A 23,659-nucleotide genomic window follows, 5' to 3' on the forward strand; every position below is an offset into this window, starting at 1 on the left:
CCGGAACCTGTGGTTGACCGAAGCCGATCGATTCTGTACAAATTATTGCAAAGAAAAACGTGTGATGCGTTGACACCCGTACACATGTTGTAAATCACTGCTGCAAGGAGCATTGCGTCATAAATAATGACGTCAACTTGAAATTCTGTCGGGACAACAGGGTATGTGGGAGTTGCACACTCTGGGGGGTTATGTACTCTTGCTACTAAACCATGCCAAACGACTTCTGATTCTTCTGATTCTTTTTGCATGTACTCAATCTCAAGTGCAGACAAAACTGTATATACATGTGCCTATATACAGTCAACCTCGACACATGTAGAGACGAAGCCAGTTGTGAACGTGATAAGCCGTTCGTACCATTACTTCTCGAATCGGTACAATCATGGTAATATTGTGACGAAGCACAACAATGTCTATTTATCCTGCTTTTTGGCAGTGTAGTGGTGATGAAACTCGCACAAGTTGGAAATGGTGTAGTGCTGGCACAATGTAGTTACTACACACATGGCATATAGGGGATGTAAGCGACGCAGTATTGTGACACTGCTGTTGAACTTCTGTGCACATATCATTGAGCAGCACTATAGGGACAATTGTAGCCAGTGAACTCCGACTCCCAAGTCAAAAACCACACGGTGGATTGTGTGCGGCCCCCTGCGGCCCTCAAATTCCCCTCCAAGGCATGGTGTGCACGTTGTATGATGTTTTTTTTTGTCAGATAAAAACATTCCGGCATGGGTACGTAACTGCTGTATTCTTCAAAGCGCAACCTTACCGTTATTTACTTTGTTGTGCTTTGCGTGTCTGCTTGTCTGTGTTTGTCTGCATGTGTCGGTGCTATCATGTCTAACCCATGCCGTGCAGTGATTATTATCACGATGATGGCTTCATGGTGTGCTGCGATCGTTGTGCGTAAGTACAATGCACTGATATGAGGACACTTTGGTAAATTTGCTGTGCGTCTTCCATCTTGTTTGGATCTTTGGTATTGAATTGTGGCAGCGTATTGTTGAATGTCCACCGTGATATTGGAGTTTTCCGTTCTTTAAAAAAAGTCTCTTCCTATCCAATGGGAAAGGATGGCTTTCATCCAGTTAATTTATAGATTTAGAATCTGTTGCAGTGTGTTCGGAATCGCTGTTCAGTGCCAGGTATTAGTTTTGCATTCCGAATTTCGGAATTATTTTCGGAATCTGGTGGCAGATGTAGAAAAAGTAGTCGAATTTTCAGAAGTTGATGGCGAAAGTGCATGGTGTTCCGTAATGCATTTTTAGGTTCATTCCTGTTTGGGCGCACATTCTTGGATACTGTGGACGTGCCGCAAGATTTTGAACGCAACAAATTCCATCTTTGGCGCCAATTCTATGCTTGCCGTTTTGCATCGCAACCGGTGAATCATCGGAAACGAAATTGAATTAGTTAGGTTATTGGATTGCAAAACACTGAAAATAGCGTTTTTTGATATATACTTTTTTTCTTTCGGAAATGCAGTCGAAATTTGGATTGCATTGTCAGCAGAGTTTCGAAGAAATACAATTTGAAGAGATGCCCTGAAACGGAATGCTAGGTGTCTGAAACGGTTGTTTATGCACTGGATTCCTTTTTCATTTGTATGTTATAGGGTGTGGCAGCATGTTGAGTGCATCCGCCAAGGCAACAGCAGGCGTCTTCCGGAGAAGTATTTCTGCCACATATGTGAGCCAAGGTGAGCTTTCCTCCATTCTGATCATCTTCTTGCTGGTGGTACACATGATCTGACTCCTTCCATAGTTTTTCATTCTCTTCTTGTTCATGTGTGTGTGTGTGGGGGGGGGGGGGGGGGGGGGTGTTGAGTGGGAATGATTTGATGGGTGAGTGGGTAGGCTGGGTGAGTTTGGGTGATGTCCATGTGCTTGTGCTTGTGTCATATCGATTGTGTGTTGGGATCATCCTTTGAAATGTGCATTGTATCATGTTTCTCCGGAAACAAACACTTCTTGACTGATGGAACATCAGTTCTGGTGAATTGAGCTGAGGGGAATTTGTGATAGTGACTCCAAATGAGACACAAACGGTGCAAATTTCCTTTTGTGTAATAGTGGACGTACATGTTCTTCAAAACAGTGTATCCACTCATTGTCTTGAAGTGCTGTTGTTCTCCTAAACCAATTTTCCCCACCACAGTAACTCCTTATAATGTGGAGTGTGAATTTGTGAATGTGAATACGAATTCACGGAGTTTTGTTTCCGCAGGAAGTAGTTTACATTTTCAGCTCAGCAGCATTGTGGACCTGTTGTCTTCTGTTGCGTTGTACTGGCAGGGAACTTAATGTGGAACGTGCTAATGCTGTCCAGCTGAAAAAGCGTAAGTATAACTTTCCAGTGCACCCCCTGATTCCCCTCCTCTTTCCCAGTGGAGGTGCTGTTTGTGCTAAAAAATGTTTCAAGACGATGCTGAGTCCAACAGAAAGCTGGTTTTCTGCTGCCAGTCGATATTGTAGACACCGAAAGTGTGCAGAAAAGTATGACCAGAAATAATTCATCAAACATGACACAGACATGCACAGCACAGCTACAGTTAAACCTGTGTTTGCCGGACCCTGTACCCAGCGAATCCTGTATTGACCGGACAAATGTTCATGCACCAATGTGCTATGGATCGACTTTGCATCCCTGGATCAAGCGGAATCCTGTCATATCAGGACAGTTTGCGCTGCACCAAGGGCGACCGGTTAGGGCAGGTTTTACTGTAGTTTCAAATTGAAGTGACCACAACAGCATTTGTGGCGTACCTCGAACCTGCCTTCTGGCATATCTGTTCTTGTTGTCCGGGTGATCATCCTCCCTACTGAGCTCGTGTGTCTGGAACAACACGTCTACTACTACAGTTGGGCTAGGTGGTATGACTCACTGGTATCCGACCCAAAGTACAAAGGTAGTGCCCTTCACCAGTTTCGATTGCATCACTGTATTTATACATGTGTATATCCAGCAACATTAACACCACTTTCAGGGCGCCAATGGCGAGCAAGTCCAGGGCGGTGAATATCCACTTTGGGTGGGATTTCCCACAGCACAGCTATAGATCTGCTACTACTTGTGTGCCATGCAGAGGTAATTCTGTGCCACCTGTGCAGTGCTGTTGTGGTAACGTTTCCTTTGTTTGTTCTTTTCTTCTGTTTTCTTTCTTTGCTGCAGATCTGGCGTTGGAACGCAAGAACAAGCGTAGACAACAGCGTGTGATAGAGAGGGAGGAGCGTCTAAAGCAACAGATGGCGCAGCGTGAGCGAAAGAATAGTGCTGTGGCTGACGATACCACATCGGAGACAGAAGAAGGCAGCCAGTCAGATGGGTCTGACTGCGCCCTTCCTGAGTTGCCTGATTACTCATCTCCAGCTTGTGCTAATATCTCACATGATCACCTTCCAGCAACAGCCCTTGTCAATCCGGATGGAATCAAACCTGAGAAAGTCAAGGTACGTGCTGATTTATTAGACAAAGCATCATGCCTCCCAGTTTGATCACAATGAAGGACGTGTTTTCTGAAGCCTTTTTGACCATTCTGAGCAGTGCAAATGCATGGAAAGATTACAGGGTCAAAACGGTCATGTCTATGTCTCAATGCAAGCTGCAGGTTAATATGTAATCATGCAACAGGAACTTAACATTTGGTCTGTTTGTGTGTGTGTGTGTGCATGTGTGTGTGTGTGGGGGGGGGGGGGGTATTTGTATGTATGTGTTTGGGGGGGGGGGGATTGGTGCCAAAATGGGATGTTGGCTTTTAGTTTCAAGACAGCAGATACCACGACCAGTTGTGGTCCGGTGGTGCCATTGCTAGCTCTCACTACTCTTTCATGATTGCATGAATCGTTTTGCGCTCACAACGCCAGTTTGCAGGTACGAGTGTGAATGTACAATGAATGTGTTTGATTGCACATTCTAGACCTAGATGCATGACCGGATAGGACCATGTCAACGAACTACTGGAATTTGCCGTGAGTTCTGCACGCTCGCTCCACTCGACAAAACCGTGGAAAGAGATCACGTATACAACCCATTGTGCTTATCAGAGTTTACATGCAGCAGACACACTGTTTTGACTCAATTTCAAAATATTTTATTTGTCTATTGAGAATGTGTATTGCTACACAAGAACAGTTGGAGTCACACTTGCATGCTTGTGTCGTGCTTCTTATATTGGCACGCGTGATTCTGTCTTGCTCAGTGAATATTCATCATATTTGTGTTGTTTTTGTGTGTGTTCTTGTCCTATTCCAGCGGAAAGTGATACAGCGGCAATCGGTGAGTCACTCATTCCCCGGCTGCTAATACTAGCTTGATTACAGTGCGAACCGCAAGAAGCTGAAACTACCTGTTAAAAAATGGTTATCTTGATTCGTCAAGAGTGGAGAGCATAGAATGAAAGATTCATACACGGTATCCTCCAGTCGTAAGCTGCATGCGTGTGTGGCTACTGGCTAGGTGAATAGGCATGGTGTTTAACTGTTTATGTGTCATTGCATTTGTGTGGTCCTTGTATTCAATTCATGATGACACTATTGTTTTTTTGTCTGTGTGCAGACGAGTCCAGGAAGCAATGTTCTTTTGATGTCCGAGCATCTGCTGGATGCTGTTATGATGGACTCCTTTGATGGTGAGTAACAACATTGTACAGGCAGCATTATTTTTACAGCATTTCTTCAGATCATACCCAAGGATGAAAAGATGTGATGGGTGAGATTCAGTGAAGTAAAGGCCGCATGCCACACACTAGAAAAACGTACATAATACCTGATTAACCTCCGAACCTTAAAGCCGTCTGCGGATATGTTTGCACTTAATCTGTGGACAGTATGTATGTATGTGTATGTATGTATATGGTGCTGATTACTGAAATTCAATGTGGTACGTTTGCTTTGCCTGAACCTTGCCATATAGCCTAGTGTTCACGCATCTGGTGATGCACATTGCCACGGTGCGAAGCTAGCGTGATGCACATTGCCACGGTGCGAAGCTAGCGTGATCACATTTCATTGAGCAGCATGCACTGGATTCTAGCCACTCATTATTCTACCTTCACCGGTGAGACCTTAGATGAGACTGGTGAGACCTTCTCTGTAGCTTGGCACTACGTTCTTTTCATCATCACGGATGCTCACGCTGGCACACCAGCATTCTGCTGCCTCCTAGTACCGGATTATTTGTGGTGTCCTTTCTCTTCTAATGCTTTTTTGTGTGTATTCCTCAACAGATTCCGTTGATGTTCCCAACGGAGACATCTGGAACTGCAAAACTGGGTATGGCTATCGCTGGCCACTAGCTGCGCTTGTGCTTGGACGATTGGTTTGTCTCGTTTTGCTCGTTGTCAGTGCTGCATTCCCTCTTCCATGCCACGTTTCTTTCTCTCTCTCTCTTCTCTCTCTCTCTCTCTCTCTCTCTCTCTCTCTCTCTCTCTCTCTCTCTCTCTCTCTCTCTCTCTCTCTCTCTCTCTCTCTCAAGCTGTTTTCATCCAGGTTGGTAGTACAGTTGTCACAATGGTATCTCACTTCATGTTTAGATTGTTTGCATTATGTGTGTGCTTTGTGTAGCGCATGGACTCAGCCTTTTGATAACATCAGCTCCAACCTGGTTGATGATGATCTGCACGCACAGCTGAAGAATCAAGTCGGTGGAGCATCTACTGTGGTAAGTTTGGACTAGTATGAGCGCCCGCTAACAAATCCATTTCATGGGTGTTGGAAGGTATTTTAGGTTGGTTTGGTCACCAACCAGATGTACAGTTTACTCGTAGGGCGGGTAACACCCGAATCAGTGCAGATTATCAAGAGGACATAAACCAGAGTGTGCAACTGTGCACATCAGATGTGAAACATCGCAGTTCGTGCACTACGTCACCCTGATGAGGCCAGCCAACCCGCGACTTCCGTACAGCTAAAATTCTTGTGTGTCACAGCCCGGAAATCAGCGAAGTTTGCATGATTTTAGACGTCCTGTTTTAGGATTCCGGTGTTTTTGTGTGACTGCGCACGCTCCGTGCATCAGCTGTCAAGTAAATTCACCTGGCTGTCCGTATCAAAACCCCGAAATCAGCACAAACTCAGTGACCTGCATCGCCGCGACTGGTTATGCAACTTTTCACCGTACAAGTGACTTACCGTGCCGTCAGAAATGACGTACTGCACGGATTACGCTCCCACGGGAACCATCCTGAGTTGCACACTCTGGTTTATGTGCTCTTGATATTATTGATTCATGGGGTAACTGGGAAAAAGAGTGCTACTGTCTATACTGTAGTGAGTGTAGTGTGTCCGACGTTCCTGCCTTTTCTGCCTGCATGCACCTGCTGTATATGTGGGTGGTTAACTTGTGTCTTGCGCTAGATGACTTTCTACTTAGCCGTTTCCATTGTTGAGCACCATGTTGGTCATCCTATTCATCGTGTGGTCTTAGATGATAACTATGCCCCCACCCCCACAACGGAATTTCTATGTACATGTAGATGGTCGTTGAAGAGTTTCCAGGTTTTGCTCCTTTGTTCTTCTGGCCAGGGGCCACTGTGTGTTCAAGATGTCCACTGCATGTGCAAGTACAGGTGTGGCCGATGAAATCAGATCCCCGAGTAGAGAGCCACATTGAGTCCAACGTGGTGATTTCAGATTATTAAACTTTGTTTTTCTTATTTGTTCTGTTTGTGAATTCAGCCAAAGACAGAAGCCCAGTCTTCATCTGTAAGTTCCTGTTGGATGTACATGATTGTACATACCTCACCAATAACAACCTCGGATACAATGACCGCTCGCAAATACCAACACATTTTTGATGGCCAGAGCAAACACCAGTTTGACTACATACATTCAACCTCGGGTATAATGACAGGTTGAATAACGACAACTTGCCAATGCACTTGCCAATGCACTTGATTTTGTGCCCTGCGACCAGGATTGCCATTTGTATAACGCCATTCTCACCAAATCAGTGTCATCCAACTGTCACTTATGCCGTCATCTCCATATTGAAGTCCAATAGCCGCAATGCACTTGATTTTGTGCCCTGCGACCAGGATTGCCATTTGTATAACGCCATTCTCACCAAACAAGTGTCAATCAGCTGTCACTTATACCGTCAACTCCATATTGAAGTCCGATAACCCCGAGTTGCTGACATTTCAGTGGCCAGTTTGCCTTATCGCAGCATGGTAGAGCATGCTCTTGGGTCAGTTTGACCTCTCGCAGCATGGACCAGGTAGAGCATGCTCTTGAGTCAGTTTGACTTCTCGCAGCTTGGTAGAGCATGCTTTTGAGTCTTTCAACAGGCCAGCCTGGCCAGCCAGGATCAGAGCACGCAAACAAAAACCTGGCAAGATGAGCATCACGTCCGTGCCAGCTCCAACTTCATCAGTTCTTGTGCTGCAGCCAAGCAGCTCTCATCTATTTCGATTTTAGCAGTGAAGAACAGCAGGTCAGTGGTGGAAAGAGTTTTCTATTCAATCCAAGTGAAAGAACATGTTCTCTGCACACCGTTGAAATTAGGGAGGTTTAGTCCCACGTAATCCGTGGGTCCTTTACGTGTGTGTACCACGTGATACTCAGTGACCCACGTACAGACGTTTTCTGATTCACGACATACCGTGTATGGAGGCGCACCCACGTTCCGCCAGAACTTGGGTGAAAATCAGAATGGAGCGCATTGTGCGAGCTGTGAGGGTGCTCAGCTGAAGAAGTTTTCGAAGCACGAAATCAAAGTATTGGATGAGCTTCTTAGGCCCGGGTAGCTTCGTCTTTGACCAGGTTTGGGCCTTTCGCTTCATGCTTTTGTTTGTTCCGTGTGACTAAACACAACATTGCAACATGGGTGCCCTTCACCCACGTGCGCGTTTCCGTTACGTGGGAACTAAACCTCCCTATTAAAAAGAGAGTGCCAAAAGGTTACAACTTACTAGTTATTCGTTTTGTGTCCAACACTAACAATTATAAGCATGATACTGGTGAGTTAGAACGTGCAACAATTAGCACAATGCGGACTGATGTGATACTGACATTCAACGGCCTGATGCTTAGCTACATGACGTCTTGGAATGCGCAAACCGACGGCCTTCCAATTTGCAAGGTTTCAAGTTAGGAACTAACGTAAGAAAGGGGAATAGGTTTGGATGATACATTTCCATAGTTTTATGGTATTTAACCCTTAGGGGCCGTCCGGGGTTACCGATTGTTTTTACAAAACGAAAAGTTTTAGTATTTTTCAGCCCCCACCCACCCACCCACCTTTACTGCAGGTAAAACGAATTCCAATAAAATATTGATGTCAATTTTCGACACCCAGAAGTAACTGGGCATTCTCCATCAGCATTCAATAATTATTTTCAAAACGAAACTCCATCAAACCCACCCACCCACAAACGAAAACATTTCGTTTTGAAAATATTATTGGTAACCTTGGACGGCCCCTTATCCGACCGGCCAGTCAAAAATCGACCACTATCCGTCGATGACTTGAACAAGCTGTAACTCACTTATTTTATATCAAATCTGCACCATTTTGGTCTCAAAAGAAGCTAGAAAGGCCCACCATTCATCTGCGGAAAAAAAACGGAGAGTCTTAGAATGTTTCAAAGAGAAGTTATATGGAGTCTCTGAATGAGGGCTGTTTTCACACCGCGTACGAAACACGTTTCCAAAAGGTGTAGCTTTGGCAATGATTATAATTATTGCCCTCCTAAAACTTCGCCTGGGGGCTTCCCTGATGGTATGTTCAAAATGTGTTAGCATGAAAGTACAAAATTAGGTCTACAAATAATCCACATGTCGATGAGCCGTACTTCTCTTCAAAAAATGGAATTGGAGATGGATTTTTGCTCCTCTTACAAATGAAGGCTAGAAACTGTTTCTAGAGAGCTCCTCATGGCTCAAGCTTTCCAAAAAGCCCAAGATTGCCCATATCACCCAAGGGAAACGAAAGTTATCAACAAAATGAGCCGCGGCGTCTTGCTGGGACTGAGAATTTGTCCACTTTGACGGTCGGATAAGGGTTAAACTCAAAACATGTGAAATGGCAGATATAACAATTCATATAGTCATACTACCGGTATGCAGGTACACAGACCGAAGAACGAGCAGGTGCTGTTTCGTAACCTTGAGTTTCACGAACTGAATCGATCATCATACGAAAATTGTCAATTTTCGTCAATTTCATCTGATGCTCCATTAGGCAGCAACTACTCGTTCTTCTGTCTGTGTATTCCGCTCTTTGCCTTTGGCAAATTGAGCCCTCTACAGACGGCGGATGAACTTCACATGGTATATACAGATACAGGTACAGAACATTCGAGGCCAACATGTCGACTACTGCAGGAAAGATAATATTCTCAGCCCACTGCAAACAGATATCACTGTCTGCCCAAACCTTGGGTTGGAATAGAACATTCACCCGCGAGTCCCAGCTGTTGCACTCTTCCTCCTTGATCCGCAGTCCCTTGCCACGCAAGATAATGGTTGCCCGTGGTTGTGGTTGAGCGTTCGAAAGGCGGGCACGCAGCTGCAAGGTTACCTCCCGCTTGTCATCACCTCTCCTGGAGCCAGAAATCTAACTGTGCTTCTCACCAACATCATGATAAGTTCACTTGTCACCATCGGCAAGTGTGAAGGTGACTTGGTCCACATTGTAATGGCAGCACTCGGATGTCCAGCGACCCCGCTTCTTGCTAACCTGCTTGCCCTTGCCAATGTTGTGTCCAAGGCGAGCATGCCACTGTTGGATGCCAGCTAGCCGTTCCACAACTGACTGGCCTTTGCTGTTCGACTGCTTTCGCAGGGTGATCCTGTAGCGCCTGGTGGAACCTGCGAACCAGCCTCTGGACGCCAGGGAACGCGCCCTTTCAGATTCTCCGTACGACTCCTTGACCTTCTTATTCATACTTCGAAGTACTACGTCAATCTTGACCTCTATGGAGCTTGTACAAATGTTAAATCTCAGCTTCTGCCAATGGTGTTTCATGTGTTCTCCAGGATGCAGGTGAGTTCTTTTTCACGCTCTCGGGAGTTTGCTTTCCTGAATAAAGGTGAATGTCATTCCGGAACGCAGCATTCAGATCAACCATTGCCTTCAGTTTCGTGACCGTTTACCAAACTAGCAAGCGAAATTCCAAACTTCTCGGCTGTCTTCATCACGGCATCCTTATGTCCAGATGCCTTTATGTTGTCAAGGTGGTGCAAGCATTCCTTCCAAAAGGCGTGTATTGAGAGCGCTTGCCTTTTCTACGTTGGGGCTGTGAAGATTTCGGCGGACCCCGGACGTTCCTCGCTGTCTTTGACATCGTCACCAGCAGAACCGCACAGCCTCCGTTACGGGATTGTCTTGGGAGCATAGCCTGTACTTGTGAATGGACTGTAGTGTGTGCATATTCAACTGTTAGTTTGTTCTCAAAGTGCTTTGCTGAGTCAACTACAATGTACTGTCTTTGCTGCGGCTTGTGTGTGGTTTAGAACGAGTCAACGACGATGTACTGTCTTTGCTGTGGCTTGTGTGTGGTTTAGAACGAGTCAACGATGATGTACTGTCTTTGCTGCGGCTTGTGTGTGGTTTAGAACGAGTCAACGATGATGTACTGTCTTTGCTGTGGCTTGCTTGGTTGCGTGCTTTAGAACGAGTCAACTAGTGATGTTCACACAGCAGATCGACAGCCGTGTGCCAGTGGAGCTACGTCTTCAGAACAACCGTGTCTCGTCAATGAAGTCCGACCCAATCGAAAGGTAAGTGCATTTTTTGGTAGAGGTGCACCAGCTCTTGTCTTTGGTATATCATCTCAGATGAACTGCGCTTTTTTCTCTTTTTTTTGTGGTGCAGAAACACTGCTCTCGTACTTTTCAATCGTTCAGCCACGTTGTTTTCCTCACCCGTGTTCACATTCTTGTAGAAATTACCTTAACTTCTTAGAGCACGAAATTAAGATTTCTGTTTGCTTTCCGTGATTGTTGTTCATGTGTGCATATTGTTGTCCTCTGGCTCAGGGTATCATTGCTGCTGAACCAATCAAGTCTGGAACGTTCGTAGTGCAGTTCACTGTATGTACTTGTGCTACAGATGTTAATGCCACGCGTCGTACAGTATTACTATGCATTCATAATGTATAGCTGGGAACTCATTCACCGTGTGACTGCACTTGGGTTTCACGCTGCTAATTTCAGTGAACTGGTGGGTGCACAACACCATCATTTCACTTTAACCCTTTGGCGTCCATCGTTCGAAATCAAACGGTGCACTGCTGTATGCAGCCGGTGCAGACAAGGGCAATAACTAGACTTTTTCGTTCCATGCAAATTATCGATGATGGCGATATTTCTCGTCGCCTTGCTGTATGGGTGCGCTGGATTTTGATAATCTTGGATATGCATTCACCATCACTCTCTGTCCCTATTTGGACTGTTCAACCTTACTACATACTTTCACCATCACTCTCTGTCCCTATTTGGACTGTTCAACCTTACTACATACATGACTATTGTGCATGCATGTGCTTAGTGGTGAGACTGTAGTTCTTGTATGTGATGACTGGTCCTTTGCTGTGTGTTGTTGTTGTTGTTGTTGTTGTTTTTCCTAGGGACATATATCAAGTAGAAAGGCGTTTGATGAAAGTACAAGCAAGCAGGCATGGATATGCGGGTAGGACAATCATGTCTTATTTCATTACTTTGTGACTTTGATCTTCTGTCTTAACCTGTCTCTTATTTGGGCTCCGATGTCTGACGGTGCGACGCAGAAAGCAGGCATGTTCAGATAGGACATTTTGCGTGAACGTTTGACTGTTGCAGTGATGTGACAATAGAGAGGTTCCGGAGTACGATTTTTCGTGCCAAAATCCGTAGAGGTGCTGCGGATTTTTATACGTCGTTTTCGAGCAATGAAATGTTCCGCAGTACGGAACTTCTATGTTTGCCGTCGTTGCCTAGGTTACGATCGCAAACACGTCATATTCCCGCCCTATGCCTTTTTATTTTGAAAATTTGTACCGAAATCAAAACTTCCCACGGAAAATCGATGTTTCTCGTACTAAAATTGTACTTGAAAAATCTTTCTGCACTCAATGACATAAAATCTCCATACGAAACATGGTTCGCATGAAAGCCAGTCCACACGGATTCTCTGTGCCGAAAACTCTTATGAAGCACACCTCGGAAAAAAACCGTAGCGCCCGTACGGATTTTGGCACGGAGAATCGTACCCCGGAACCTCTCTATTATTCTGATATTATAGTTCCATGATGAATAAGGTGCCCTGCGTATGTTGTTGTTGTTGTTTCAAATCTTTATTCTCACGATAGCCAGTGGCCAATAAGAGATAATAGTGTAAGAAAGGAGAAAAGCGAGGAAGAATTGGGTGGGCAGGGCCAAGGGGTTAATGACTACTTAAGTGTACGTTGTTGTTGTTGTTGTTGTTGTTGTTGTTGTTGTTTTTCAATTTGGTTCTGGTATATATTCCTGTGTTGTTTTCTGCACAGTGTACTCCCCTATGTTCTGTTCTACCGTGGTCACGGAGATCTGGATCTAGTGGTAGATGCCAGGTCGAAAGGAAACCTGGCAAGATTCCTGCGCCGCTCATGTACACCCAATGCAGAAGTGCGGCCTTTCGTCTCGAATGACTGTTTCTGCCTGGGTGTTTATACAACTCGGGACATTGCAAAGCATGATGAGATCACCATTGGCTTCGATTTCCCCTTTGAGAAATGGTAAGAATGCTAAAGGCTCAGCATATCCTCCAGATGTACCTACAGTCCCACACCCACCACACAACATTCTGCTTATACATTTCAAGGCCTATTCCCCTACAAGCAACTACCGTTGTACCCTTGCTGGGTAAATGAGCTACCAGTGCTATTGTTGTACTTTATTTTGGCATCATTCATGGAGTACCTGTTGAACATTTTGTGGCTGTGATGGCTGATAACAGTGCCTTATTTGCTTCTTCTTTTTGTTCACCCGCAGCAAATTCCCTGTGGAGTGTGCGTGCTTGCTGGCAGTTCGCGACCCGAAAAGCTGTCATGTCGTGGGCTTCAGTGCCCGCTGTATGGCTGGGCTTCGCGAGGAACGTCGCCTGAACAAACACACCCGCCAGGAGAAGCTGCACATACTGCAAGCAAACCATATTAAGCGCCAGCAAGAACTACACATGCGCTCGTTACAAGAAGATGTAAGCCGCCAAATAGACTCTTCGTATAATGTATTTTATGTTGGTTTTGTTGTTATTGTTGGTTTTGTTGGTTTTGTTGTGTGTCATTTCTACAAGTTGTTCATGCGCTGTGATGTGATTGCAATCCTCTAAAACTCCCAATTGTCTGGCCTCTGTGTGTGCGTGTGTGCAACTTTACCTTTAGGGTATTACTGCGAAACAGATCCAAAAATCTGGTCCGGGTCGAAAGCCACGCTCACAAAGTACACGGCAAAGGAAAGCTGAGGACTCTGTTAGACCAGATGGACGCCGGATAAAGCGAACGTCTGACAGTATTTCCGGAGAAATCCCTAAGGATACCATAACGCCAACTGAAGAAATAGAACAGGATATCGGCGGCACTCCCGATAGGTAGGTCTCTCTTGCTTTCTCTATCTCACTCGCTCAACGCTCTCTGTCCATATCGTTGTGTGGGATATAGTTTACAATAGTTTCTTGTTCGTTTTGTTCTATCGTAGGAAACGAGTTCATCATGATGATGATGGTGATGATGATGGCGGTTTGAGGAAGCGGCGGAAGACTGGTGTCCTTGAACTTGATGAGGTTCGTATGATGTCTCTCTGCTGTGTATTCTCTTCATAATGTTGGCTGAAGTGGGAATGAATCTCTTGCGATGAGGCGAAACGCATGGCTGTGTGTATGTGGGGGGGGGGGGGGGAGAGCAGTGATGCCTCTGCAAAGACTTACTGGTATTCGTTGTTCGTTGGTCTCACTTTTCTCCCTGTTTGTAGGCAAGAATAACAGCCGGTGAAGAGGATGGCGATGACGGTCAGTTGGAGGTGAAGGTCAGTTGTCTTCTCTACATGTTTTCCTGGTTGGTGTTTTTTTTGTTTTTTTTTGTCATAACTTGATTCTGTAAAGGCCGATTCACAATACAACTTTCTGCGACGCGGCACGCGATTTGCGACAGTTGTGACAAGAAACTACCTGTCGCGAGCTGTTGCAAGCTGTCGCAAGGCACCTGTCACAGAAGTTGAAGAAAGTTCAACTTTTGCGACATGCGACACGCGGCATACACAAATGGAGTACAGTTTCGACCCTGGGTGCATGTGCAGTGCACGTGCATAGTACTACTAGTGCATAAGGATGTCGCAAACATGAAAAAGATTGTGAACCGTGTGTCGCTGCCGCAGGTGTCGCAAGTCGCATGTCGCGTCGCAAGAAGTTGTATTGTGAATCAGCCTTAAGCCAGAAACGTCGGTAAAAATCACCTCCAAAGAAGCTTGGGCTGCCTTAAAAATTAAGCAATGGCAATAAGCTTGGTATGAAAAGCAGTTTTTTGTGTAGGGTGAATACACCTAAAAATTGTGGATATTCCCACTTTAGGGAGAAGCGGTAACGTATCGGAAAATTGAATTCACAGTGTTAAGGCCCAGCACTCTATACATGAACTGCTTCTTGCTCAGTGGCACATTTACAGTCTTTCCTCCTTTTTTTGTTTGAACAGGGTCGAGAACAGCGGAAACTGGATGCTATTTTGAAGGTAAGGCTGTCCAGCTCTCAAGACTTGTGCCTGATCTTGCTTCATGCTGCCGGATCATTATCCGCATACACGCTAAGTTCAATCAAAGGCGGTTGACAAGGAGGAATGTTTGGCTTTGGTAGACAGATGCGTAGACTTCAACTAGATATTTGTTTCTATTTGTGCCACTTTCGATCTGTACATGTTATTATTACGCTACAAAGTTCATGGGAACGTGTTCAATGCAATCAGTGTTTTTATTACACACATAGTTATCCGTGGACTGCTTTCTGCGGCCACCCTCTCTGCTAGATAGCGTGATGTGCTCTATGCCAGCGCTCAGAGTTTGGAGTGCTGCTTTGCTTCTTTTCTCATAGCAAATTTCAAGAATGGAGGGAAAAGGACCAGCCGGAAGGCGGAAATCTGTGGTTGATGAAGTACCGCCGAAGAGCAAGCGGTATGTTTCTCTGTATTCCTGAATTGCAGATAATCTAGCTTAGAGATCTGGGTGATGGCTTCACTTTATGCTAATTTTGTACCTCATCCGAAAGTCTATGCCATTACGCTAAATGGGCCTGCTTACAGTCAGTTTCAAAAAGATTAGCAATCCTGGCAATCGCCTGGGGAGTTTACCGTCTTACCGTATGAGCGCTCGAGCACTGGCTGGAAAAACTCACTGTGAACTCGAAGAAATATTCCGCGCGAAAGCATGGAAAATGACGTCGCGACGTGCGCGACGTCAGTGCATGTACGCCTGGTTTACAACAAACGAGTTCTTCCTCGTATCGATATGGAGTCAGAGAGGACATGTCGAAAGTGTGCTAAATGTTGACGAGCGCCATGGGTCCCAATTCGTTTTGTGCCCAAATAGTTTCTTTGAGCTACTCTCACGATGTGACGAAAACGACATCGACACAGACTCATTCCCAAGGCCATGACTTGGCAAAGCTATCCGTGTGACTTCGACGACATTTTGAGAAAAGCAGACGCCTGTGAAAGCTGATAGAAGACGGCGTCGACTCCTACATGTAATTCAAATAAATTGGCGATCTTGAAATACTAAAATAAGTCTCAAAAAGAACTCGATCGATGTGCCGTTGTATTCAACAACACGTAGCTACAGCGTAATGACTTCCGTGATCACTCACACCGTTTCTGTGTTGTGGGTGTGTTCACATGGCGTGAACCAGTCAAGTGTCAGTAAGTTCGGCAGGAAATGCAAGCTCCAAAAACAAGTCGTTTGGCGCAGCCACCTTCTTTTTTTGTCTAGTACTTTTTGTAGATCTACCAGCATGATCACCAAAACAATGAAAAAAAAGTTTGACTTGAAGATAGTTTGGATTTGAACTCACAACATCCTTAACGGCTGGTCCAATTGTTCCGAAACCTTCACAGAACAATTTGTCGTGCCCTAACAAGCCATTTTATATACTTTGTTGTCCAAATTTCCCTTATCTTCATACTTTAAAACCTGATTGCTAATCTTTTTGAAACAGACTATAGTTCCCAGTGCCAGAACACATCTGCATTCTTTATCCTTGCAACAAGGAGGACGAGCTGAAATGACATTGGTTTACTTTTTAAACAATGTCAAGTGATGGAAACGATGTGACACAGTTTAAAAGGAAAAGATAAGTACGTGTAGGAAGATAGACCGATGGAAAAATGGTCCGGACAAGTTTTCGTACAACACTCTTCATTAAGCTTGTTGCGATATTAAACTAGTTGTTTCTGCGCCGTTTGTTTAAATTCTTCATTCTCATACTAGTAGTTGGTTGTTCATTTCGGAGGCACTTCAGAGTAGGACTTTTCTTAGTGACCAGTCACACCAAGCTACACCTCCGCCTTGTCTGCTCCGTTCTTTGTTCGTTGGATGTGGCGGAACGCTGGTTGGTGACTGTCCGCTTGGGACATTTCCGCTTTCCACCATTTTTGTGCAATCACATTGCTGTGTGACTTGTTGTATGACTGGTTTTGGAAAACTGTCCTCAAAGGGTATTTTCCTTTCTTTCTTGCGTTTTGGCGAATATGATTGAAACTCGCCTGTGCCACTCACACCATTGGAAACTCTCGTCAGAGAGCCAGTAGCATTTGTCTGCCTTGGGTATGCATGCGTATCTACCTTGTAACACCTCATCTATTTGGCGATTGTGATTGAATCTCTACTGTGCCAGTATTCCATTGGTAACTCCCATCCCATTGCTGAGCCAGTGACCGGTGTCTTGTTTTTAGGGGTGAAACGAGTGCCAAAATTGGGGACTCGAGTACTCTTTGAAAAAACGAGCGAGTACGAGTATTTAACTGACAACATAAAACAATGCACTGCACACACTCTCGCACCACTGAACGTAGTACACCCCATACACATGCAGTCTTGCATGCAGCATGGTGCAGGAAATAGTCTGGACTACTGTCTTTTGCTGGTAAGTAGGGACAAGCAATAATTTCGCGCTTGTATGGACTATCAGTACTGGTCAGAGTAACAGAAATGCTCGATGTACATGTATACAGTACATTGGACATAGGATTCTTCGAGTATTATGCGAAACGAGTACTCGCTCGTTGCAAATTTTCGAGCGAGCGCTCCAGTATTCGATATCCTCGTTTCACCCCTACTTGTTTTAATTTGACCCAATTGACTCTGCTTGCTTTTCTACAGGCCCTCAGTCGCATCAACACCGACTACGCCCGGTGTAAGTTGCAGGCTTTTGTATGTTACAGTTTTTCAGGGAAACTTCCTTTTCCTGCCCGACAAACCGATCGGATATGCCCCATTGAACTTCACATGAAAGTGCAGCCATCTTTACCTGTTCTGGACCTCTGTATTCTCAAAAGTGCACTGCTTTGTGGTGCGCTCTGCCCTCAACCTCCGACCCCCCTGTATAAATTGCAGTCCCAAAGTTGTGTCGTGAGCAGCACGATGTGTTCTCTCTGACAGACCTTATTGTTCAGTGCCAGCTTTAGGGTTGGTTCACATATCGCCGGTACGCGCCGGGAGTCACCGGCGGTGGGCTTCTTGCAACCTCTCCCGGCGCATTCCGATTGTGTGAACCAGTGCAGTCGTAACAAAATCATACGGTAAAATATCGCAAGGGACCGCCGGCAAAGTTGGACAGTGCCCAACTCTTGCGATCTGCCCCGGCGCCGATCCCGTACGATTTTGACCAAAAGTGGTTTGTGAACCGTTCGCGCCGGTGATCGCCGGCTTCCGGGAGCTAGACTTTGTCAAAATATCAAACCAATACTTGTCCTAAATTTTCCTAAATTGAAGCTAGAGAGGAGGTCCGTTCGCCATTCTTGTAGTCGCTTCAAGGCGGCAAATAAGTCAGGATACCAGCCCGTCCTTCTCGGATGATCTGCTAGACCATTGTGCAACTTATGAGACAAATACAATTGAAACAAATATAAAATTATAATGGATACATTGGCAAGTTCTTGTGACTTCATCAACGTTTGCAAGCATAATTTCGACACAATCGCTTACTAGACTGCAATAAAATGTGTAGAAGTAGTTTGATGATCTCCAGTAAAAGGTAGCACCGAGTGGCCATCACCGAAAAGACCTTGAACTACTGAAGAAACAAAGAATTCAAGCTTCAATTGGCAAACCTGTCGTAGCATTTTGGCACATTCTGTACTACTTTGTAGTAGATTTGGTACTCGAACCGTAGGCGCAACGGATCAGGAGCTGGCTCACCGCCGATGTCTTGCGGCGCCGATTTTGCTTATGTGAACCAACCCTAAGTGTTTGTTGTGGAACCCTCTCTCTCTCTCTCTCTCTCTCTCTCTCTCTCTCTCTCTCTCTCTCTCTCTCTCTCTCTCTCTCTCTCTCTCTCTCTCTCTCTCTCTCTCTCTCTCTCTCTCTCTCTCTCTCTCTCTCTCTCTCTCTCTCTCTCTCTCTCTCTCTCTCTACCTCTCTACCTCTCTACCTCTCTACCCCTCTCTCTCTCTACCCCTCTCTCTCTCTACCCCTCTCTCTCTCTACCTCTCTCTCTCTCTCTACCTCTCTCTCTCTCTCTCTCTCTTGCTCTCTCTCTCTTGCTCTCTCTCTCTCTCTCTCTCTCTCTCTCTCTCTCTCTCTCTCTCTCTCTCTCTCTCTCTCTCTCTCTCTCTCTCTCTCTCTCTCTCTCTCTTTCCATCTCTTTCTCTCTCTTTCCCTCTCTTTCTATCACGTTATCATGGTTATTTTGCGCTGACGGTTTCTCGTCTTCTTGTTGCGCCCTTCTTTCCGTTCGCTTTTGTATTCCACCTCCTTCTCATATCCACTGGCGCGGAGGGCCTCGTTGTAGAGAGGGGCAGCCTGATGAAATGTCTCCTCGTCGTGTGACAGGTCGTGGTTCAACCCTCCGTTCAGCAAAAACATACAAACAAATGTGGCCGGAAAATTCTTACACCTTATCGATAAACACTTCCCAAAAGGCTCACCACTGAATAAAATATTCAACAGGAACACTGTCAAGGCTAGCTACAGCTGCATGCAAAATATACGAAGCATCATTAATACCAAGTAACAAACGAGTTCTGGCAGCGACTGGAAGCCAGCCACAACCCCCTGCCAAGACATGTATTGTAACTGCCGTAATGCCTCACAGTGCCCCCTTGATGGTGATTGCCTGTCGAGATCGATAGTGTATCAAGCAACAGTAAACGACGACAAAGAGTACACCGGACTGACCGAGCCTCCCTTCAAGGACCGGTACAATAATCACACAAATGAGCTTCCGCCATGAACGGTACCAGAGCAAAACTGAACTGTCAAACCATGTGTGGAACCTGAAGCTTGCTGGACGCCATTCTCTGTTTGGTGTCATATCCACACAAAGACGCAGGCATACTCCAAAAAGTCAAAAAGGTGCAACCTATGCAGAATCGAGAAACTTACAATATTGAACAATGCCAACAACCCAAAGAGCCTGAACAGAAGAAACGAACTAGTGTCAAAATGCCGCCATGAAAACATATATTACATACAAAACTTCACACCTAGCGTGACATAGTAGAACATGCAGCAGCCAGTCGCAACTGCCGCGCAAGGACAGTACCCGGCACCGTCATGACTGTTTTTGGCAAATATCAGTGCCAATATTATCCTTATCCATCACAACCATGCCTGGTTTAGCATACGTCAGTGCCAACATTATGCCATTACTTATCCCTTACATCATCCGTAACATCTGTGTGATATTGGCCTTCATTCGTGTATTGCGTAGAGTAATGACAATCTAAGCGCCAAGTATCACGCATGATCTGATTCATAATGATTAGTCTTAGGTTTTTATTATCAGTCGTCTGATGATTGCAGTGGCATGAAACTTTGAGTCACAACAAATCCAAACTGGACCTATTTCTCTTTTCCGTGTATTTATCTATCTATTTATGTACCTATCTATCTCTATCTATCTCTCCCATTCCTGCATCTTGCTCGTGTAAACTTGCAGCCTGCGAGTGAAAGGGAGAAACCCAAGAGCCTGTCTGCTGTTAAAAGCAGGTAATGACTAATTAACTCTCTATTGCCGGATTGAATGTACACAGGCTGAATTTGAAGTCAACTCACCAGAAAATGTTCAACTATTTGGGTCATATTAAACTTTGGTCCCCTTTGGATGGTTTCTAGTAACTTTCTTCTGCATTAGAAATTAGAATGCTGATGGTTCGAATATGGCCTGATTCGCAGACCCGTCTTATTTCCAATGTATTCCTCGTACCGATTTCCACCCGCACAACTACTGAATTTGATAATTCGAAGCAGGTTTATATAAACAGCAGTATTCGTATTTAAATGCTGTCTTGATGTTTGGCATTTTGCTTTGCATCCGTTCATGTTGTAAGTACACGGCCTGGTGGCAGTAACTTCCAGCGCACACAGCCGCACTAAGTCCTTGGCTACGCAAGAAATCCTCAGTCTCTCCAAATCGTTGAATATCATCATGCTGTTGTTATATGCTTGGTTGATGGTGTAGGCGAACAAGTAAAGCTGGCAGTGGTTCTCGCCGAGCGTCAACACAGCGCAAGTATGTTGTTCACTATTGTACCACTTCTAGTTTATTTGTATTGTGCCGATGTGGTATGGTAGTCGTTGATTTGCAGTTTCTTCTTGTTGGTGGAGTGACAAAAACAGTCGTGTCCATGTATGCCATATGAGTTGTATAACATTTAACCAGCGTACAAGAAAGCTCGTACAGACGATTTTTACGATAATTCAACTGTTGTATCTCGGTGAAAACTTAACTGAATCTCATACCAGTAATACCAAGAGTAGATAAACAAGAGTGTGCAACTCCGAGATGGGTTGGCCCACGGCGGAATTTTTTGTTGACGTAATCTTTTCGACGATGCACGCGCTGCGAGTCTTTTGGAAAGTTTTGCCTCGTGCACTTGGCCGGGCTTTACATCACAAAGTCGGTGGCCAGCACGTGCTCTCACACTGCTCTGGGGCAAAATGCACGTTCTTCTGAAAAAAGGTGACGTCAACAAAAAATTCCGCCACGGGCGCGGGTATCTGCAGATTGTGCAGAAGATATCCGGAGTTGCACACTCTTGTTTATCTACTCTTGGTAATACTTACAAAAAAGTGGAATTAATGGATTTGTTCCACCTCTGCCACATGCGCTCTCTACTATGCATAGTCTGAACTGTCGCCCCTATTTTCAGTGTGCTACATGAATGTATTTCAGAGTGCTAGATTCTAGGGCTGCAGTGTGTATGGGTTTGGTAGGGTAAAAATCAATAAAATTTAATAATTGCTGACTTACATGTAGGGTGCTTCGTTGAAGCATCTTCTTAAACCGGTGTTGAGCCTAATGTTGTGTTGTTGCAACTCTTGTTCTTGTCACAGACGCTCCAGCCAGGGCACTAGTGAACCGACATCGTTCGAGCCATCACCAGAGAGTTCGTCTTCCAGCTCCTACTGTGATGCCAGTACTCCACTTTTGATGGCTGTCAACACTGCGTACGCAGAGCAGAACAGTGCCATAGCCGGAGCAGCTGCCTTGCTGCAGCTGGCCCAGGAATTCGAATCACAGCCACCGCTGCCACAAGCACAGCCAATGGATATGACCTCCCAGCAGCAGCAGCAGCCACCATCTCCATCGATGTCATTGCCAGTACCAGCAACACCTACTGTAACACCCACGCCTACACCAACTACACCTGTATCACTCTCACTGTCCTCATCGGGCTCCTGTACGCCTCGCATGCCGAAAAAGAAAGTGAGTACTGGATGGCGTTGAGTACAGTCTAGAATGGTGCATGCTAACGTTGTTAATTATAGGTATTGAATGGTAGCATTCATGCAGGTTGGGTTGACTGTATTGCTCTTTTCAGCCTCTGCTGCCTCCTTTCCCACCATTGTAGCCGTTGTGTGTCATGTCACTGGTGTTAGAAACGGTAGCTAAAGAAACTAGCCCGGACATCTTCATGGCTTCATCATCAACTAGTGATGTTGCTGGATGATTGACCTGGCTACAGCTGTCAACACTCAATCAGGTTCCCTAGGACTGTGCTTTTCACGCTGAGAATTCTTTTTCTTGTGTTCACCAGGTGTGAAAGCACTTGCAAGTTTCCTTTCGTTGTATATGTATCTACTGCACTGTTTGTACCTGCCGGCAGTTGACTGCAAAATCTTGGTCTCAAATGGACACAAAGCCAACTACTTTGGATCTCCAGTGCCCATCGGAAAGTGCTACGCCCAAAGAGGTGTCGCCAGTTTCATCTGTTGGTGCAGTTACCTCATCACAGAGTACAGCGGAGAGCAAACCTCCTACTGTTGCGGCCCCAGCATCACAGACGATGTTCAGTCCTGTTGTTGGATCAGCTAAGAAAGTGAGTACTCTGTCAGAAGGCTTTGGACCTGTATGATGTTATTATTTTGTGTCCAATACATTATAGCTTGAGCTTAATGTATAACTGTACTAAGACCATGGTAAAAATTATTTTTGATTCTCAACTACGCGCGCACCGATTTTTGGCGGTGCACCGACGATTTTTTTAATTCTATGCATGCATATGCGTGCATGAAAACGGTCAATGCGAAAGGCATGAATCAGGGAGTAGTGAAATACCGGTATTTTTCTACTCCCTGGCCTGAATATAATGAACATGTGACCATGTACATATGTGTGACCCTATCTTTGGAAATAAAAAAATTGTGGGAAGTAAAATAAAAAATCGCTCGCTCGCACCGATTTTCACAGGCTCATGACCTGAGAATCAACTTTATTTTTTGCCATGGCCTAATCCTCCGTCTGAACCTTTATTATATATCTTTACTTATAAAGAAAAGGCACCTGTGACGTGTGTCTGTGTGTGTGTGTGTGTGTGTGTGTGTGTGTGTGTGTGTGTGTGTGTGTGTGTGTGTGTGTCACGCTCCTTATAAAGAAGAGGCACCTGTGACGTGTGTTTTTGTGTCACGCTGAAGCGCTGCGGAGCAGCGCTGCCCTGAGCACGCGAAGCGTGCGAACAGGGTAGCACAGTGTACATGTAGCTAGCGGCCGCAGAAGCACTGAGCACGCGAAGCGTGCGAATCGTGTAGCTAGCGGAAGCAGCCACAGAACTTCAGTCAGTCAGAAGCACTGAGCACGCGAAGCGTGCGAATCGTGTAGCCACCACCACGTGCTGAGCACGCGAAGCGTGCGAACAGTGTAGGTGGTAGCAGACACGATCATATCAGTACAAGTAGCAGTAGCAGCCGCACGCAGAAGCACTGAGCACGCGAAGCGTGCGAATCATGTAGCCACCTAGCCTAGGCCATAGGTAGCACTAGCAGCCGCACAAGCGCTGCGGACCACGTGAACCGTTCTCTGCAAATAGAAACATCTGCAACAAAAGGATACAAAAGATCTGCACTGACTGCACTCTGCATCTGATCTGCAGTGAAGAGCGCATCGCACTTTTGTTCGTAAGTTTATGAATTTTTTGAGCCGCTTCATCCGCCACCAGGTGATGGACAACCCTGACCAGCCTCCCGAAGGCGTAACAGACGTCCCTCCTTCTCCT

At 45.5% G+C, this 23,659-nt stretch overlaps 1 protein-coding gene across 1 annotated transcript in view; it reads left to right on the plus strand.

Annotated features, from left to right (window-relative positions):
- Positions 1–23,659, plus strand: part of LOC135808964 (mucin-17-like) — a 44,644-nt gene that overhangs the window by 2,737 nt on the left and 18,248 nt on the right. The window contains exons 4-27 of the mRNA XM_065322215.1: positions 868–915; positions 1,625–1,708; positions 2,304–2,347; positions 3,181–3,458; positions 4,261–4,284; positions 4,564–4,636; positions 5,234–5,279; positions 5,571–5,667; positions 6,684–6,710; positions 10,623–10,730; positions 10,989–11,042; positions 11,579–11,640; positions 12,476–12,703; positions 12,960–13,164; positions 13,349–13,554; positions 13,662–13,746; positions 13,935–13,988; positions 14,651–14,686; positions 15,043–15,122; positions 17,325–17,358; positions 20,104–20,153; positions 20,626–20,676; positions 21,501–21,873; positions 22,274–22,486. Of these exons, the coding sequence (XP_065178287.1) occupies positions 868–915; positions 1,625–1,708; positions 2,304–2,347; positions 3,181–3,458; positions 4,261–4,284; positions 4,564–4,636; positions 5,234–5,279; positions 5,571–5,667; positions 6,684–6,710; positions 10,623–10,730; positions 10,989–11,042; positions 11,579–11,640; positions 12,476–12,703; positions 12,960–13,164; positions 13,349–13,554; positions 13,662–13,746; positions 13,935–13,988; positions 14,651–14,686; positions 15,043–15,122; positions 17,325–17,358; positions 20,104–20,153; positions 20,626–20,676; positions 21,501–21,873; positions 22,274–22,486 (2,560 nt within the window). The remainder of the gene's footprint in view (positions 1–867; positions 916–1,624; positions 1,709–2,303; positions 2,348–3,180; positions 3,459–4,260; positions 4,285–4,563; positions 4,637–5,233; positions 5,280–5,570; positions 5,668–6,683; positions 6,711–10,622; positions 10,731–10,988; positions 11,043–11,578; positions 11,641–12,475; positions 12,704–12,959; positions 13,165–13,348; positions 13,555–13,661; positions 13,747–13,934; positions 13,989–14,650; positions 14,687–15,042; positions 15,123–17,324; positions 17,359–20,103; positions 20,154–20,625; positions 20,677–21,500; positions 21,874–22,273; positions 22,487–23,659) is intronic.

Source organism: Sycon ciliatum, chromosome 2 (genome assembly GCF_964019385.1).
Source record: "Sycon ciliatum chromosome 2, ocSycCili1.1, whole genome shotgun sequence".
NCBI lineage: Eukaryota > Metazoa > Porifera > Calcarea > Leucosolenida > Sycettidae > Sycon > Sycon ciliatum.